At 36.4% G+C, this 18,604-nt stretch overlaps 2 protein-coding genes across 2 annotated transcripts; both read left to right on the forward strand.

The window, feature by feature from the left end:
* The first annotated feature begins 3,910 nt into the window (after window positions 1–3,910).
* LOC122590659 (14-3-3 protein 9-like) lies at window positions 3,911–6,965 on the forward strand. Its single transcript, XM_043762836.1, has 7 exons — window positions 3,911–4,113; window positions 5,265–5,571; window positions 5,840–5,927; window positions 6,148–6,254; window positions 6,328–6,476; window positions 6,558–6,604; window positions 6,782–6,965. Exons 1-7 carry the CDS (start codon window positions 4,038–4,040, stop codon window positions 6,782–6,784), a joined length of 777 nt encoding a protein of 258 aa, XP_043618771.1. The 5' UTR covers window positions 3,911–4,037; the 3' UTR covers window positions 6,785–6,965.
* Window positions 6,966–13,028: 6,063 nt separating this feature from the next.
* LOC122591946 lies at window positions 13,029–13,574 on the forward strand. Its single transcript, XM_043764168.1, has one exon. The coding sequence runs from the start codon at window positions 13,029–13,031 to the stop codon at window positions 13,572–13,574; it is 546 nt and encodes a 181-aa protein (XP_043620103.1).
* Window positions 13,575–18,604: the final 5,030 nt, after the last annotated feature.

Genomic DNA, 18,604 nt, shown 5'->3' on the forward strand with positions numbered 1-18,604 from the left:
CTTTCTTTGTTACCATTTCTTGTATCAAATTACTATCGTTGTTTTTATATACTTGTAGCAATCATCATAACATAACTTTTTCGTCATATAAGATCTCGAAATAGATAGCTAAAATTCATTTGCCCGCCTTGCACACTTCATGGAATACAGTCTAATACCCGACAAGTTTTAATATAAGAGTCACCTCCTCACTCGGTGCTCTAATACAAAACCAGGCTTTATGGATGGGAGTTTTAAATTGTGTAAATTTTTTGAAGTTATTATTGTGTTTTAAAAACAAAACCGACTGATTTTAGACATATTTAATAAGCAATGGGTTAAATATTTTTGAGTCAGAAGTTAAAAGGATTTGATAAAACATAGTTGAGAAATATGATTCGCTTGTTATCACATGTATAAAAATGTTATACACGTCCACTTGAGTAACGAATCCTAAGGTCCTTTCTGTTATTCGTAATAAACAATGTTGTCATGTTGACAACTAGAAAAAGATCTAATCGATTGATTCATTGAGAAATGTATTATCTGTTTCATTTTAATATGTTTTTTTTAACTGGTTTAAAATCTCTGACATCAATAGTATATTAATAATGTAAAACTGTCAACGTTGATTGTGATCAGGAGGCATGTCCTTTGGATCTTAGACATATTTATGTTTCAGTACCATGGAGTTGAAACAGTTGCATGGATAATCCTTTAACTATAAAGTAAGTTTCTAAATAGTGTGTAATTTTTAACTTAATAACCTAAAATGATCGTTCATTTTTATTATTTTTTTTAAAGGTGAATTTCGTTGAAAACTTCGTGTCACGATTTGACATCTAGAGGTCTAGCATACGTTGTCTTGACCAGGTTCACGCTAGAGAGCTCTCTCGAAGTAGAAATGCCTATTTCAAATACCCGATTGGGGGACCCTTACTAATCTGCCAGGAGGCACGATGATTAATAGGGGTAAACCCTGCCCCCCCAGATTTGAACTTGGGTATACCCAAGCTGAACCCTCATAAAGGGACTTAATTTCTATGTCCTCCCCAAGACTTGAAGACAAGACCTCTTGCAAGGGGGGATGTTATTTCAATCATTGAGCTAAAGCTCTAGGACTCGTCCATTTTATTTAATACCTTAAACATCTCCACTTGAAATACCTATAATATTTACTTAGAAAATTAATCTTCAACATCTAACTACTCATGAACTAAGTGCATTACCGCTTTTACATCAATAAAAAACGTCAGTACTCCCTGCCGCTACCACCACCAATCGTAGCCGCCGCTATTACATCAATGCATCGCACGAATATATGACTAGATAATATTTTAAACACCCATCTAGACTAACAATGTGTTTTTAGTTGATCAAACTACTTGTAAGCCACCTATAATTGCTAGGCGGTCAGGCGATTTGCAATTTGTGCAAGAAATGATACATATTATGGTTACTAATTGCTAGTTTATTTATTATGTTGATATTGATTTTGTAGTTATCTTATTTGAAACTTGTTGTTTGTAAACATGCTCGTTTGGATGCTCAATTCAGGAAAATTTGTGTAAGTTTTTGTTTACTGTAAAGTTTCTACACTCAACATAAATAACGTATATGCCAATTCACCCTCTCGTGTTATTTAGATAAATTACACGAATCGTCCATTATCAGTTTTTGTTCTTTAAAGAAATATGTATGAGATTTCCAGGTTGTGGATGAGTTTTAAGTTCCAACTGAAGAATCCATGTGGAATTCTTAATAATGTGTTAAACCACTCGAAACTTTCAATTTTCATTTTTTGTTTGATATTTGTATGAATCAAACATTTAAAAAAAATGAAAAGAGGTTTTTTCCACTAAAAATCAAGATAAAATGTTATCTTGTATCGAACTTAGCCTAAGAAATTATTGTATTATACGCGAGTTTTTGAAAATGATTTATCCTCTAAATTTCATATTGAAAGACTTTGAGTCGTCACTTCTAAATAGTATAAGTAGAGGGTCTGAGTTGCTATTAACACAAATTAGCACGTGCCGAGCCTGTCTGATGTGGCGCACCATGAGTGGTAGTCATGCTAAAATGTCCACCCCTGTGGGTCCCTTTTGTCGTTTTCAGTCCACTTGCAGTGCATCAACGACATCATTAATCATTTAATACTGTAAAGCTCTATTAGGACCCCATTAAGTTTTAAATTTTACACTTTCACCACAGAGTTTGTGTTATTTTTTATCAATCCATGCCCGTACATAATGGAATTTATCGTCTTCACCACTAAAATGTTTTCTTGTATAAACTGGACACTTTTCATTAGTTTCGATCAACTATATATTACATAGCTTAGGTGATCCGTTATTTGTATGCTATAGTTATACTAGTTCTTACCACTTTAAGTAATTATATTTTATGATAAATGATTGGAGATATATCTATTTAATCGATATTAACTTATCATCAAATGTCATACTTATCGTTCTTTGTAATCACTCAAAGCTTAATAGTGATATTATCTAATACATACTTCTAATTATAACCATTATTAGTAGCATCTACATATAAAGGTGTCATAGATTTGCTCCCACTTATGTATGTTGATCGAACCAAATAATGATTTTTGGCATGTTTGGTAACAATCTTCCCTGTATTGATGGAGCCATGATTTGACATTAGAAAAGGCTAGTTGCTTGGTTGGAAGAGATCGATGGAAGAAAAGCATGTTGATTTAACGTTAAAAACAAAAACTTAGATAACAAGTTGTGTATTGATTATAGCACGATCTAGCTCCTCTTATTAGTTCCACGCCTTTGCAATCGTCCAGATAATACCAAGCTAACACATCGTCCAACTACACATTTCTTTAAATGAGAGTTGTACCCTCAGGCACTTAGCTAGACGAAGATCACATTATCTACTTCAGATAGTACTAAGCGTGCCCTTTTTTACAAAGCCATTCCAACTTAAAACTTCTACAACGAAGTTGAGCATTTCATTTCAATAACTAATATAGACCATAAATTAACCATTTTAGATGAAACGCACCATATATACAATTCTAGTCTCAAGATTTTAGAAAACTAGCCAAATGTAATCTCATGACTTTTAGAAACCTAGCCAGATGTTAACATGTGTTATGGTAGTTCTTATGAGTTATGACCTATGAATCTATGATCATGATCACAGTGGCGAAATCATAAACAAAAGTGACCAGTAGCACAAATTATTTTTTTTCTACTAGTCTTGTATCGACATTAAGTAACAATAACAATGATAACGACTAAATTGTTACGACTTTTAGCGTTTTTTTTTAAATGATTTTTGGCTATTTATAATGTTTTTTTTTTTGCTTTTTTAGTAGTTTTTATTTATCATTTAGTTGTACATATACGTTTTTATAAGTTTTATTGATAGAAAAATGTTTCAAAAGTTTAAATTTTGTCACATTGACCGGTATCACATATTTATTTGACCCATAGCACCAACAAAAAATACATTATTTTTTGAAAAATTTATCCTGCATGAATTTAGCGGACCCGTAGCCCTGACTACCCCTAAGTTGTATGTGGTTCCGCCCATGATCATATATCACCTATGATTACTAATCATATGTTCAAACTCTTTCTCATATGTTTTTTAATTTCCCTTCCTTTAATTCTCCTTTTTCTTCCACATTATAGTCTATAAACTTATAAATCATTCAATCGACACTACTTTTCAATAATATCGACTTTATAGTTTCAAAAACTTCACACGTAACTTCACTATTTCGCCTAGATTTTTACACAATATCCCAATGTGTCAAACCATTCCGTCTATACAATATTGTGGAACAAGTGAGAAAAATAAAACTTTGATGTCTAGAATAAAACATTCCATTCATTTATTATATTAAACTTTATTATACTTACAGATATATACATACAGCTAACACACACACACACACAAACGCATCTTTCCGCGTTTCTCTTCCTTATTTAACTAAAAAAAACTCAAAAAAAATCTCAGACAAAAAATAGTAATAAATTTCAAGCTGAAAGAGAGAGATATCAGGCATCAAATCCATGGCTGCTGCTTCTGCTGAACGCGAAAACTTCATCTATGTCGCCAAGCTCGCCGAGCAAGCTGAACGCTATGACGGTAACAGATCCATTTTCTCCTATATATATACATATATATATAATATATATATATATAATATATGCCAATAGAATTATGACAGATGTTATTTTGAGTTGATAAGTTTTAATTAGTGAATTATATTCTAGATCATATGAAATACTGTGTATATATATATATATATATATTTGTTTATAAATAGATGATGATATTACTTATTTTGTTTAGGAATTAATTGATCACTATTGTATAGGAATATGTAGTAATTATTATCTAGTATAAGGATGAAAATTAATTAGTTAAAGAGAGAGATGTGAAGGATGAGCGTTGACCGTTTTCGAAACATCCAGCTGATGGTAATATGGTAAATATAGAGGTCTGGAGGGAGATTTATGGGTAGGTAAACTATCTAATGAAGTTAGTATATAAGAAAAGAAGATACTATTCAATTTTTCATTGTCTGAGAAGGGGATACCATCCAATTAGTCAAAGTTGTTCAACCATTGAGTAATTTGGATTCGGCGATAAAATTTAGTGAAACTAGTGACATGATTAAGTTTGTTAACGTGTGGTAGTGATGTGTGGATTCTTTACTACCGTAATTGCTAAATTTTCCGCATGTGAAACGTAAGTTAGTAGAGAACCCAAATGTTGTCATATCAACAATTTCTTATCCCGGTCAACAGGATTTGATTGTCTTTTCCTTTGTTTAGCTTATCTAGTGGTTAAAAAAATTTCAAAAGTGTGATGTTTTGTTCAGGACATGAAATCGTAGAAAAAGGAAAAAAAAAAAAAAAAGGTAAATGCCTAGAAACCCCTTAGTCCCATAGAGAAATTTTTCCTCTCAAACTAGCGACCCTACAACGCTGCCTGGCGGTGAGACCCTAGAAACCTTGGCTGGTTGAATATGCTTTTGCAGGGATTCGAACCTGGGTGGTGTTCCCACCAAGTCGCTTTTTAGGGGGGCAGGTGGCCACTGGGTTGTAACCCAGATGGTTAAATCGTAGAAAAAGGACATGGTGGATGAAAAGTAACTTTTATTTTAGATGACTAACCCTATATAAAAACTGTAGTACTTAATACGTCAATTGATGTTTAATTCGAGTTAATCTGTCATATGATGTTTTATTCGAGTCTTTATGATATAAAGGGTGATCTTTTGTTTTGTTTAGAGATGGTGGATGCAATGAAGAAAGTTGCACAGTTGGATATTGAATTGACTGTTGAGGAGAGAAATCTGCTGTCAGTTGGATACAAGAATGTGGTGGGTTCACGTAGGGCATCATGGAGGATATTGTCTTCCATTGAGCAAAAAGAGGAGTCAAGAGGCAATGAAGTTAATGTAAAGCGAATTAAGGAATACAGGCAGAAGGTGGAAACAGAGCTGTCTGATATTTGTGGCGATATCATGACTGTGATTGATGAGCATCTGATTCCATCTTCCTCCGCTGGAGAATCTACTGTTTTCTACTATAAGATGTGAGTATCATTTATGACAAAAAGTGTGAGGTCCAAAAAAACACTCTTGTACATTTGTTTGTGGTAGTTAATTGTTATTGCTTTATGAATTTGTGTGGGGCATGTGGTCTTGAAATTGTGCTGTGAATATATACTTGACATGAATCACATGATATGAAAAAGATACGAATCTTCAACCGAACTTTATTTTTTTCAAGTAGGGTAATTCCAAGATGACCGTTAGTTTTTAGATTCTAAATATATGATATCAGTTTTTGCAAAAATGCAGGAAAGGAGACTATTATAGGTATCTTGCAGAGTTCAAGTCTGGTAGTGACAAAAAAGAAGCAGCTGACCAGTCGCTGAAGGCTTATCAGGTAACAAGCTATTTTATTCCATAGTTATCACTTACACAAGCATTCCATGTAGTAAACTTACTTGCGATCTGAAAAGGTATCGTGATATCAGTTTATATATTTAATGATTTCCCAATACTGCGGAAGTTACTAAATGCCTAAATGGTATAAGAAGGTTTATAAGCAGTATAAGGGGCTTACTTTGTCCGAATAATGACGTGGTGAGTTATGTTTTCTACAGTTGGCTTCTACTGCTGCAGAGGAACTATCTCCTACTCATCCCATTCGATTGGGTTTGGCTCTGAACTTCTCTGTCTTCTATTATGAGATCATGAACTCTCCGGAAAGGTAATGTGGAATTCTTATAAATCTTAATGTATATTAGTTATGAAATATCTTACTAAATCGTTTGGTTTATCAGAGCCTGCCACCTGGCAAAACAAGCTTTTGATGAAGCTATCTCAGAGCTCGACTCTCTGAGTGAGGAATCATACAAAGATAGCACTTTGATTATGCAGCTCCTGAGGGATAACCTCACTTTGTGGACTTCTGACATTCCAGAGGATGGAGGTATAACACATCTATAACTTTTAATTTCCAATCGATTACATCTGGTTTTATTTGTTGTCTCACTTGTTCTCGTGTTTGCAGATGACCAAAAGATGGAGATCACCAAATCTGGTGTAGAAGATGCAGAGGTTAGAAATCCATGCTTTCTCTTTTAACTTGCAGACCCAACTGCAATTCTGACTTTATTTTTTTTTTTAGCAGATTGACCTTCTTCTTTCTAATGCACTGTTTATTAATAAAGCATAGAACTTGTTGGTTTCTTCGGCAATATGTGCTTAGATATCTTGTGTTTTTCTTTTATGCAGTAAAAATTGAAGGGTAACTCTGCATCCGTGAAGGGGGGTGGACGGTCACCTTTGGTATTGTATTTGTAAGCCTAAATTCTAAAGCGGTAATATGAGAATCGCATTAGTTATTTTCGTCTGTCATTGTTGTAACAGTTGTAAAATGCCCAGAAATGTGACGTTTATTGCATGCCTTCTGATTTTATGATCCAGGCTTGTTTCTTAAATTTTAGTTTACTTAGGGAGTTTCTGTTTTCCTTGGTGAGAATGCAAATAAGAACATGAATTTCACCATTTCTGGGTGTTGATTGTGTTCTGCTTATGAATTTCCGTTATCTATCTAGATTGAGTTTTTTTGAACTAACCAATGACCCAATCACGGAGGATTGGGATCGGCTCAAGCCTCAAATGGGCATTCATCACATCTCCTTGGAAACGTTAGAACTTAACCCTCTATCTAATTTCTTTGACGTGACGGTCGTTTGCGTAAATAAGCTAATTGAGCTTCTCGACCTAGATTTAGTTGTTTTAATTGGTTTTTTACACTACAAAGGTCGTGTTTTGCTCCATTTTGCCACTCGTTATCTTCAAGTACAACAAAAATATGAACTTACAAGAAGTAATCCATCACTATCACTTCTATCAGGGCATAGGTTCCGTTTGCGTGTGCCGGTATACTGGGGTAGTCTTACAGAGAATAGGCTCGAGATTGTAATCGAATCTTTAGCTAAATCCAAATCATTACTTATCATTAACAATTGTATTATATGTCCATAAATTCTTAAAGTACAACGTTTTAAAAATAGTATGATATGTGCTACCAATTTTGTTACTGGAGAACATATCAGATAATAAACCACTAGGTTGATAGCCCAGTAGCCAACCGTCCCTTACAAAGTCGGGCCCCACCATGTGTACCCTTACCAATATGGGGCGCAGGTTCGAGTCTCTCGGCTAGAAGGCATGAGGATTTATTCCGTTGTGGTGGTATTTGGTGGAGGGATTTCAATGAGATACTGGTTGTGCGGCCTGCGAGTATCGGAACCAATGCGGTTCCAGGGATCGGGGTATTCCCTCCAATCTATACCTTTACAAAACATATCAGATAATAGTCGCTCATGTACCTTGCTTCCATTACTCGAACACCGCCATAAAGTTTAACCTGAGTATAAAAAAACCAAAAATAAACAAGTTTTATTAGGGCGTTGGCAACGCTAAGTGCTCGCGGTAGTGAGGCGTCCGACCGATCACTTGCACACGATAGCCAACGTGGGACGACCCACGCGTGAAGCAAAGTGAGTGGTGGGAACACTCATTTTGAAGAGTGAGTGGTTCAGTTTTCTATGCCTATTTGACCGTTGCAAACGGCTATTTGCTTCTTTTTTTCCAGTTTATATATATATATATATAGGGTAAAGTTATTTTGAGAACTTTTTTTGCGAGAACCTTTGAAAACTTTTCAAATCAAGCCCAACCGATGATTGTTCTTTACATGAAAATTATTTTTTGATTATTTTCTGAATAACTAATGTGTAATTTTGAAGTTTATAATTGTGTGGAGGCATGGATTATCATCGTTATACAATTATGTGTAAATTTGGATTTTTGATCACATGTGCACGAATATAGCTATGATCACATGTATGCAAGTCGATCACATGTAATCATAGCAATATTCGTGCATATGTGATCAAGAATCCAAATCTCCACCTAATTGTATAACGGATGATAATTCATGCCTCCACACAATTATAAATGTAACACCCATCATTTAAAAACAAGGATTTCCAAGAGCTTTCACCTAACGGTGTCAAAGAAAGCGGAAAAACATTTAAAAGTCCAAACCAATAATTTCAGTTTGGTTTATTCATCAAACGGTGTTACTAGCCATATCATTGAAACAAGTCTAAATGGAAATCCATCGGTTGCCCAACATAAAACAACCGATCACAAGTCAATACAATTCATAAATATCTAAACATAAAATTCAAAGGTCTAAAGGAGCAGCCACTATGGGTAAACTATAATCCTTTTCAAACAATCTACCCATGCCTCGCTCTTTATTCATCAACACTCAAAGCTTTCTAAACCTGAAGGAACAACACATTTCAAGAAACAACTGTTAGCTAACGAATTAGCTAAGTAAGATAACACGAGCTTATAAAAACATTTGTCCAATTAAAACGTATTAAAAGTCATATTTCATCATTAAGGCACATAACATCTCATATAGCCATAAACATCATTCGTATAGGATTGTTCGTCTTAGATGTGCCTAATCATCTTTTCATCATCACATATAACATCATTTCAGGTGTGACATAAGTCACTCATATCATATAAGGTGTAAGTTTGTGTGTAGGCGGTCAAAAGACCTAACGGGGACCTCACACCCGACTGGATGGATAAGCCTTACGGCGGTCCATCAGTGTCGTTAAGGAATGGCAAGCCAATCCAGGAGTAGTCCGTATGTTCAAGACATTGGTGGTTAATCACGCCACCCGGAGATACTCTAACCACGTAATTATGTTGCAAGGAGCCACCCAAGCAACCATATACGTACTCACCGGGCAAGGGCAAGTACGGGTTAAGCTTAACACTTTCATATCATATACGAGCTCGATTTACATTACATATAGTTCAGGAATCTACATTACCTAAACATAACACATAATCATCTTTTACGTTTGGGCCCTTAAACGTGCACGTGACATGGCAACTTAAAGAGTCTAGTGAACTAGATTAATAAGCCATACAAACATGCACCATACAATACATCTCAAAACATATCATATCATATCATTTCATTTCATTTCATATCATAGGGACTGCATATCAGGCCTCAAATGTCATTACATAGCCCATATCACCTCCCATGTATCCCGATTACCCATAAACGATCAAGATATCAAATGGAAGCTATTATAAGAAACCATCTTTTGTTGAACCCTCAGCATGTCAAAGTAGTGTATCTTACCTCTTAGAAGCGTACAAAATGATAACGTAAGTTACCGAGCTTTGCAAGTATTCCCGACTACCTATAATCATTAAACGATATAATAAGCTAAACAAGTACCTACTTACTTTTGTTCATGAATCAAGCCTAAGTATCTATAAACATGACCCATGACAAGGCTTGATGCATCGGACATTCGATTAGTACTTTAAAGCTTACAAAACTCGACGAAACTCGACATTCACTCACTATATTAACCTTTCTGGAAACTTGACATCACAATCATCTTTTGAAAACATAACCATTAGAAAGTAGACTCTCTTACGATTCCGTGGATAGCTTATTTGTTAAAAACGGAGTTACAGTTCAAAAGTTATGGCCATTTGAAAATTCCGTCGCTATTGCGTCGCAACTACTAAGTTGCGTCGCAGCTATGTGTCACTGGTTTCCAGTTGCGCCGCAGCTTAGTAGCTGCGCCGCAGCTAGCCCCGTTTCTGCACAAACCTCATTGTTTAACCTCCAAAACTTAACCAAACACACCCCAAACGACCCCAAACCTTATGAACGACTTTTAACCCTCAAAATTCATCATTTTAAGACTCTAATGATGTCATGAAAACAACCCTCAACATCCAATTAATTTGCAACACAACAACAATCATTTTAGGTTACCGAATCGATTAAAACTCACGTTTTTGACTCCAATCAACCCTCTAAAGACCTAGATCAGTTATGAATCGAATCAAGGGATTGAAAGGACATGAAATCAATGTTATTATACCTGGGATACCTAGAGATTATAAGGAGAATGTAAAAACTTGATCAAAACACTCTCGAATCAACCAAACGAAGATGAAATCGAACAAGGAATTGATTATGGCAATGGGGAATGGTTAAGGCTCAAAGAGAAAAGGATAATATGAGTAATTAGAAGCTAATGACCTGCTCCAAGACCCTAATCCCGTTTTTTAGTTTCCACCTATGTCAAAACTAGTCCTTAGGCTTCCTTATGGCTCATATTTAACTCAAAACACCTATTGGGAATACTTACAACACATTAAATACTTTAAGCACATCAAAAGACATATAAAACATATCTTAAGCACTTTAGCACATTAATCATTAAGGCACTAAAGCTTGACACATATAACACATTAAACACATATAGCCATTAAATCATGTATAGGCTTAACGGACACGTAATGTTGACTTAACGACTCAGGTCAATTGTTAAATAAAAAGTTTGGGATGTTACAATAAACTCCAAAATTACACATAAGTTATTCAGAAAACAATCAAAAAATAATTTTCATGTAAAGAATAATCATCGGTTGGGCTTGATTTGAAAAGTTCTTAAAGGTTCTCGCAAAAAAATGGTTCTCAAAATAACTTTTCACTGTATATATATATATATTAGGGACTCCTTATATGGTGGGTTAGATTAGGGACTCCTTATTTTAGGGACTGTTAGGGACTCGATCCAGACCGTCAATTTTCATCAGATCTAATCACCACTTATCATCTCCGACGACATCTCTGGCCATATTCATCTCCAACGACATCTCCTGCGAGACTTACATGTGTAAGTTGAAAAAAAGTTATGATTCGGAGCGGGCTTCGCCCTTAAGGATATTCATAAACCAAAGCTGGTGGGGGTGATAGGTCATTGAGGGTGATAGGTCATAGTGTGATAGGTCATAGAGGGTGATAGGTCATAGGGGGTGACCGGTGATGGGTGATCTACCTAAAAAAAATTGTACTTAAAACATGTGTAAGTTACTTACACACGTGTAAGTCTCGCCGGAGATGGTCGCCGTCGCCGGAGGATCATGGTAGTGGTCGGAGATGATGGTGGTGGTGGTGGTCAGAGATGGTGGTGGTGGAGGCCGGAGGAGGAGGTAGAAGGAGTCCCTAACAGTCCCTAAAATAAGGAGTCCCTAATTTAACTTTTCCCTATATATATAACCTTTTATAAAGCATATTGAATTCTCCTATTTTAGAAAATTCAGCGCTTTTTTATACCTAAAATACCCCTATTTCTTAATCTTAGGACCCGGTTTTTTTTTTTAGTCATTAAGTGCTGAGTGTATTAAGTGGCTGAATGCATTAAGAATGTCTGTGTGTATTAAGTAAACTATAGGTAATTGACGGTTATTTTTGTGTATTAAGTCAAAAAAGAAACATGATATTTGACTGAATTATTAAGTTCTTAACTATTAAGTTTATTAAGTAAAAAAGAAACAAGGCCTTAATTCCCAGATACACCTAATCTATATTTTTATACTATCTAATAAAAAAATACAATCCTCTCTTTAAAAGTACATTAAAAAATTATCTAAAAATATCTTTAATGATTAAATTACACTATCAGACATTCAGACCTTTACTTTTAAAATACTTTCATTAACCCTTTACATCAGTTACTTTTGTATCAATTATCTAGAGCACTCGACGTCGCCTCCACCACCAACATTGGTCCCACCACCACATCGTCGTCGCCACAACCACCGCTGCATGCGTGGGTACCGTGCTAGTATATATATATATATATATCAATATACATGCATCTTCTTTCATACACACAAACAACACATATTCAAACACACACAAAAACAATACACTTTTCTTTTAAAAAATTACAAATCTTATCAAACAATAATGGAAAAAAGAACTGGTTCTACCACTTTGCTAGATGAGCCGTTCAAGTGGTCAGACCATAGTAGTCTAAAGGTGTTTGCAGCCGCGATTGAGGAGGGCGAAGCTGAAAGTTCTAGGTCAAGGCGCAGAGTCGTCAATCGTGACCATTGGGCCGCTTCACAAAGGTTGCATCGCGACTACTTTTGTAACCCAAATACGATAGTGATTTTTTCGAAGATAGGTATCACATGGCTAAACACTTGTTTTTAAAAATCGTTCGAGATCTTGAGGCGAGATACTCCTATTTCCAGGAGTCATACGATGCTCGACTGAAAAAAAAGTTTCACACCTATTCAAAAGTGTACATCTGCAATTAGGCAACCCGCAACCTGTAATACGCCAGATGAGTACGACGAGTACTTAGAGATGGCACAACGAACGTCACGTGAATGCCTACAAATGTTTTGTTACGCTATTGTTCAGACGTATGATACAGAGTTTCTGTGTAGACCTACAACCCATGATATACTACGGTTATATGAAGCGCACGAAGAGAGACATCACATCCCTGGGATGATCGGCAGTCTAGATTGTACACATTAGGCTTGGAAAATGTGTCCAAACGAGTTCAGGGGTCAATATAAGCGAGGTCATCATGAACACCCCACTATTACGATGGAGGCGATGGCGTCTCAAGATTTGTGGATATGGCACGCATTATTTGGTCCTCCAGGTTCGCTAAACGACATCAACGTTATGCAACAGTCTCCCTTGTTCCTCCCTGAGCGTATGGGCATTGCGCCTAACTGCCCATTCACTGTAAATGGGCATACGTACAAACGTGGCTACTATCTAGTCGATGGCATATATCTTGTGTGGTCTACGTTTGTTAAGGCGTACAAATATCCTACTGATCCGAAAGAAAAAATGTTCAAAAAAGCACAAGAGTCGGCTCGCAAGGATGTTGAACGGGTTTTCGGTGTTCTTAAGCAAAAATGGGGTATCCTTGCTCGACCATTTCGTCAACGTTCGATCAAAACAATTAGGAATTTGGTGTATGCGTGTGTGATAATGCACAACATGATTATCAAAGATAACGGTCGTGCGGTTAGTCTGGTTCATATAGGAGATCCCGTAGTCCAGCCGAGTAGTCACTGGGACGGCTTACCGGAGATAAAAGACGAGGAGACACACTTCCATCTCCGAAATGATCTGACATAGCATATTGCGGATCAAAACTTGGCACACCTCCAGCCGACCCAGCACGACCTTGACATTGAGGAGGAGAACTAGTATTTGGTTTATGTTTTTTTCATATTTGTTTTATGTGTTTTAGTATTATTAATGTAGTGTTTTTTATGTTTTTGTAATATTATATAATGTTTTTTAATAATGTAATTTTAGTTTTAAAAATAAAAATAAAATTGTAGTGAGTGGTGGCAATGCCATCAAAAATTGAGTGAGTGGTGAGTGAGTTATGGGTTTGAGGTGGCATAAAGTGATTGGTTGGAAGTAACTGGTGGGTGAGGGGTGAGTGATTGGGTTGCCAACACCCTTAGCTAATAGCATAAAAAATGATCTATAAATTTACTCGTATATACTTACACAGTTACACACGTTACAAATATATATGGTTGAGATAACTTGAGCATTGGGATTCTATGATTCTATCATTTGTAGCATTGGGATCAAGAAAGAGATGCCATACAAGAATGGGAGTCCAATAAGCACATGGGTTATTGAATAGTGCATCCTAAATGGTTTATATTGACAGAGAGTGTAAATAAAGTTTGTTTAAGGATTTGTAAGGATATGAGTCTTACGTAACGGGGCCAAGGGTGTGTAAGGGCGTCTCAAACATTATAAATAGTCTAAACAAAACAGTTAACTTTTAATGTACACTACTTTTTCTAAACATTTATCTAACTAGTCAACATTTTGATGTCCACATTTCTAGTATCAAGTTGACTCATTATCAGATTCAGTTGTTGTCTTAATGAAACACTGCCTTCTGCAATATGTGTATTATATGAAGCCATGAATTTGACAAAGAAATTTATCCCCTTTGAATGTTGTGTCATATGCTCCATAAAGACTACTGTTGTTGGTATATATATTGATTTCAGGTTTCATGCTATCATCATGTCTCCTTACGTGGATACGATACTTATGAGTGACAGTGATTACACAGGCTAACCTTATACCTTACACACCATCTCAATAAGCTGCAACATGTTCTGGGCCAGGTGGTCTTCTTTTATTGGACCTTTGAGTATCACATGTGTCTTAGGGATCACTATTCTAGATTAAGCTTGGGTTAAGTACGTGTTGGGGCGTGAAGATGTAAACCCGAAGATGAAGCTAAGCTGATCGCGTTGGACTTCGCGAGAATGTAAAGTAAGTTTACATACTCAAAAGGTATAGATAATATATACTACGTTAAACTCCGTTGATTGTTTTTGTTCTTTTACTTTAGCTTATGTTTATTGTTGTGGGTGTTTACAATGGTGATTATAACCAATATACGGTAATAGTATTAAGTGGTGGATTCAGAAACTTTGGGGCCTAAATTTTTCGCTAAACATATCGATAGTGTAATGTCTTTTCTTTTCTGTAAGTTAAAAGTTATAGTTTAAAGCCTTAAATGATAAATTGTAAAATAAAAGGGTAAACATGAAAGTCTTCAAAATAAAGGGAAGCTATAATGGAAGTTATACATAACGTGGAGGGGAGTGCATTCCCTCAAGTCGAGCTGGCATATCGTGTCCGACACGACACGATAAGACACGAACACGATAGGGTTAAACACGAACACGACACGATAGCTAATCATCTCAGTTTCTCCAAACACGAACGCGACACGATTTTTAACAGGTTACACGATAAGGGACCTGTTAAGAGACTTGTTAAAAGTTACACGATAAGGGACCTGTTAAGGGACCTAATAACGTATCTTATCGTGTCTTAACGTGTCTTATCGTGTCTTATCGTGTATTAACGTATCTTTAACAGGTCTTTAACGTGTCTTTAACAGGTCTTTAACGTGTCTTTAACAGGTCTTTAACGTGTCTTTAATATGTCCATATATATACTACTTGTCTTATCGTGTCATATCGTGTCTTAACAAGTCTGGACCTGTTAAGACAAGATAACTATTCATGTCTTAACAGGTCTGGACCTGTTAAGGCACGAAACACGTTAAGGCCAAACATGAAACATGAAAAAACTAGGTCGTGTCGTGTCGTGCTAACAGGTCCGTGTCGGAAATTGTCAGCTCTACCCTCAAGTTACCCAACTTGACGTCAAGTTGGATAAATCTTGAACCTTGATTTTAAATCAAGGGTCAAAATTACTCTAACTTGACCTATCAAGTTATTAGTAACTTGAGGGAATCCTTTCCCAATATGGAGGGGGTGAAGAAGAGAGTCCAAAGTAGATAAATTTTAGGTTTATATTACTAAATTTGACTGGAATATTTAACTTTGGTGGGATAATGAAAATTAATGAGCATAAAGAAAGAAAATAAATATGACTTACAAAACTCAGTTGGGGGCGGTGACCACCCTTGTTGTTCATTGGTTCCGCCCTAAATGATTACTCATATTACGCAGTTGTGTTGTTTAGGTCCGTGTGATCTTGACAAAGTCACTCGGAGACCCATGTGTACTTTTGCTGGTGTAGGTACTTAAGGGTTTATCGGTAAATCCTATTCCCTTTACTTGTCATTTATCTCATTATCAATCGACGACTAATTAAAGGTTGTTTGAAATGTTAGTGAAACAATTTGACTGATAAAATGCAATAACACATAGCATTTGTTGGTTTTTTTTCTCTTAAGTTGTGGAATGTCTCTATTTGTACAATGGATTAGGTTAAAGGATTTGGAGGTGTTTGATGAGTTGGACGGCGATTCCCTATTGGTAGGAGTCTTCCTCCCTTGTACGCCGGTTTAGTTATGTTTAGATCTCTTAGGGGTTTTACCCGTGGATCGTGTATGTGTTTTAGGGTTTTTCCCGTAGTAGGCATAATGATAATGATTAGGGTTTTCCCCCTTTTATAGCTAACTTTTTCGTGGAGAATAAGTCTCTCACGCGTCTTTTATCTTTGGTAACGATCTCCTTTATTTAAGGAAGTGATATGATCGTATCTTTTCGTGTTTATCTTCTTTTCCCCAGGCTATGTGATATCCTGGGTGACCTTTAAGCCTACCTAGGGTGAAGCTTTATTCTGGGTGACGGTGGGTACACCATCAAGCCCCCCCAGACTAATAATATGATATGCCAAGATCATGTTGTTAGTCTTAGCCGAAGATGTAATGCTAGCCATCCTTCCCCCTATTTATGGGGGGTTCGTGACTTATTCCCCAAGTAGGGTTTTTCGGGCCGTGTATATCACTTTTAAGAATAAGGGATTGATTTGATCTTCTTTCCTAAGATATAGGATTCTTGATAAATGCTACTTGACCAACTTGGGGAATAATTCATTTTGTACACTTCAAGCGTACCCTGCGTGTTTGCATCTAGGAGTCCGCTGTCTTTCAGAAGGCTGTTGAGAGGGACGATTTCGTACGAAAACGAATATTGAACGGCCCTTCTTGCAAATTGTCGATAGTGCGTCCCGTATCCCTATATAAGGTAAGCAATTGGATTCAGGGTTTTGTTTTTCACTTTTGTTGATAGATTCCATAAATATATAAATGAAGTGGGGTTATCGGAAAAAGAGGAGTGTTTTCTGCAAGCATGGCCGGATAAAGACTATTGGCCAGAAGTTTAAGCTCGGTGCTAGGTCGTATGTGGATATGATAAAAATTCGCCGATTGCAGTCGGATCCGAAAATCTTGAAGCGGCGTTCTGAAGGTTGTGGCATGTCCGCTGGTTTTGCCTCTGTTTCTTCCGACGATTGCTCCTCCGATGTTCAAAATTTGAAGTGAGCTCTAGATATTAAAGATATCCAGCTGCAGACCGCTCGAGATGGGATGGTGAATAGAGAAAATCAGTTGCAACTTCTTCGTTCCGATCTATTAGCTCTGCAAGTGAAGTATAAGAAGGTAATGACGGAAGTAATTCCTTTTGTACACCCCTTGACCAAGGTGAATCCGCTTTCCGGGAAGTCTCTTGTCGACCAAGCTGCTTGTGAAGATTTTGATATTTATAAAATATGCCCGGATTCGTCGGTTGGGTCATAGTCATGTTCTCAGATTCTTCATCCGATTATTAGGTTTTGTACTCGGATTCTTCATCCGGTTTTTGGTTTGGTTTTTTTTTTTTTTGTATCCGGATTCTTCATCCGGTGTTTAGTGGTATACTCGGATTCTTCATCCGGTTTTTATCGGGTGTTTTATTACCCGTTTCGTAATATTAGCTGTTGGAGCTGTCATCTTTTGCCTTGGTTGTTGTTGGATTCCTATCACCATATATGCCAATGTACTGTCTTGACGGCTTCATCAATGTCTTTCCTTAGTTGTATACATGAGCTTCTATCGTACCCTATATCATTGTGGGAGTTACAATATTTGCCTTTTTACTCTTTCACTCATATTTACCTTTTTCAAAATTTTGTTGTATGCACTTGCTTTTTCAGCAGTTAGGCATATGCTTTGATAAAATCATAGGAGTATGATTTTGAAATGCCATTGCCTTGTTTGGCGTTTTTAGGCATGCATTCTGTTATAGTCATGACTTTATTATAGTATGCTTTGCCTTTTTTGGCTTTTCAAAATTATGTGTGTGAGGTTGCGACCCTTCTTCACCATGAATCATAATTTTAGTACACTGGAGGGTTTGTAAGCCGTCCTTGTATTAGTCCGGTAGGCGTCCCCACCATTCTTTAATAGTGTACTTTAATAGGATATTTTGTAAGAGTTGGAGATCTTCTCTCCTTTTCTCTTGTTCAACAATAGAGTATTCATTTGCACATAAGAGTTGAAGATCTTCTCTCCTTTTCTCTTTTTATTTATGCATATACATATATATTAGATATATATATATATATTTGTTTAACAATAAAACTTACGCAGATTTGTTGCGTTCCATGTCCTGTCGACGGGGTTGCCATCTGTCGTTGAAAGCTTGTACGTACCATTTCCGATGACTTTATCGACTTTTTATGGTCCTTCCCACGTTGGCCCCATTTTCCCCAGGTATTCTACCTGGCTTGCGTTGTTGAGCCTGAGAACGTAATCACCGACTTTGAAGCTGTCTGGGTGAACTTTTTTGTTGTAATATTTCTCAATTCTTTGCTTATACGCAGCC

The sequence above is a fragment of the Erigeron canadensis genome, chromosome 3 (genome assembly GCF_010389155.1).
Source record: "Erigeron canadensis isolate Cc75 chromosome 3, C_canadensis_v1, whole genome shotgun sequence".
NCBI lineage: Eukaryota > Viridiplantae > Streptophyta > Magnoliopsida > Asterales > Asteraceae > Erigeron > Erigeron canadensis.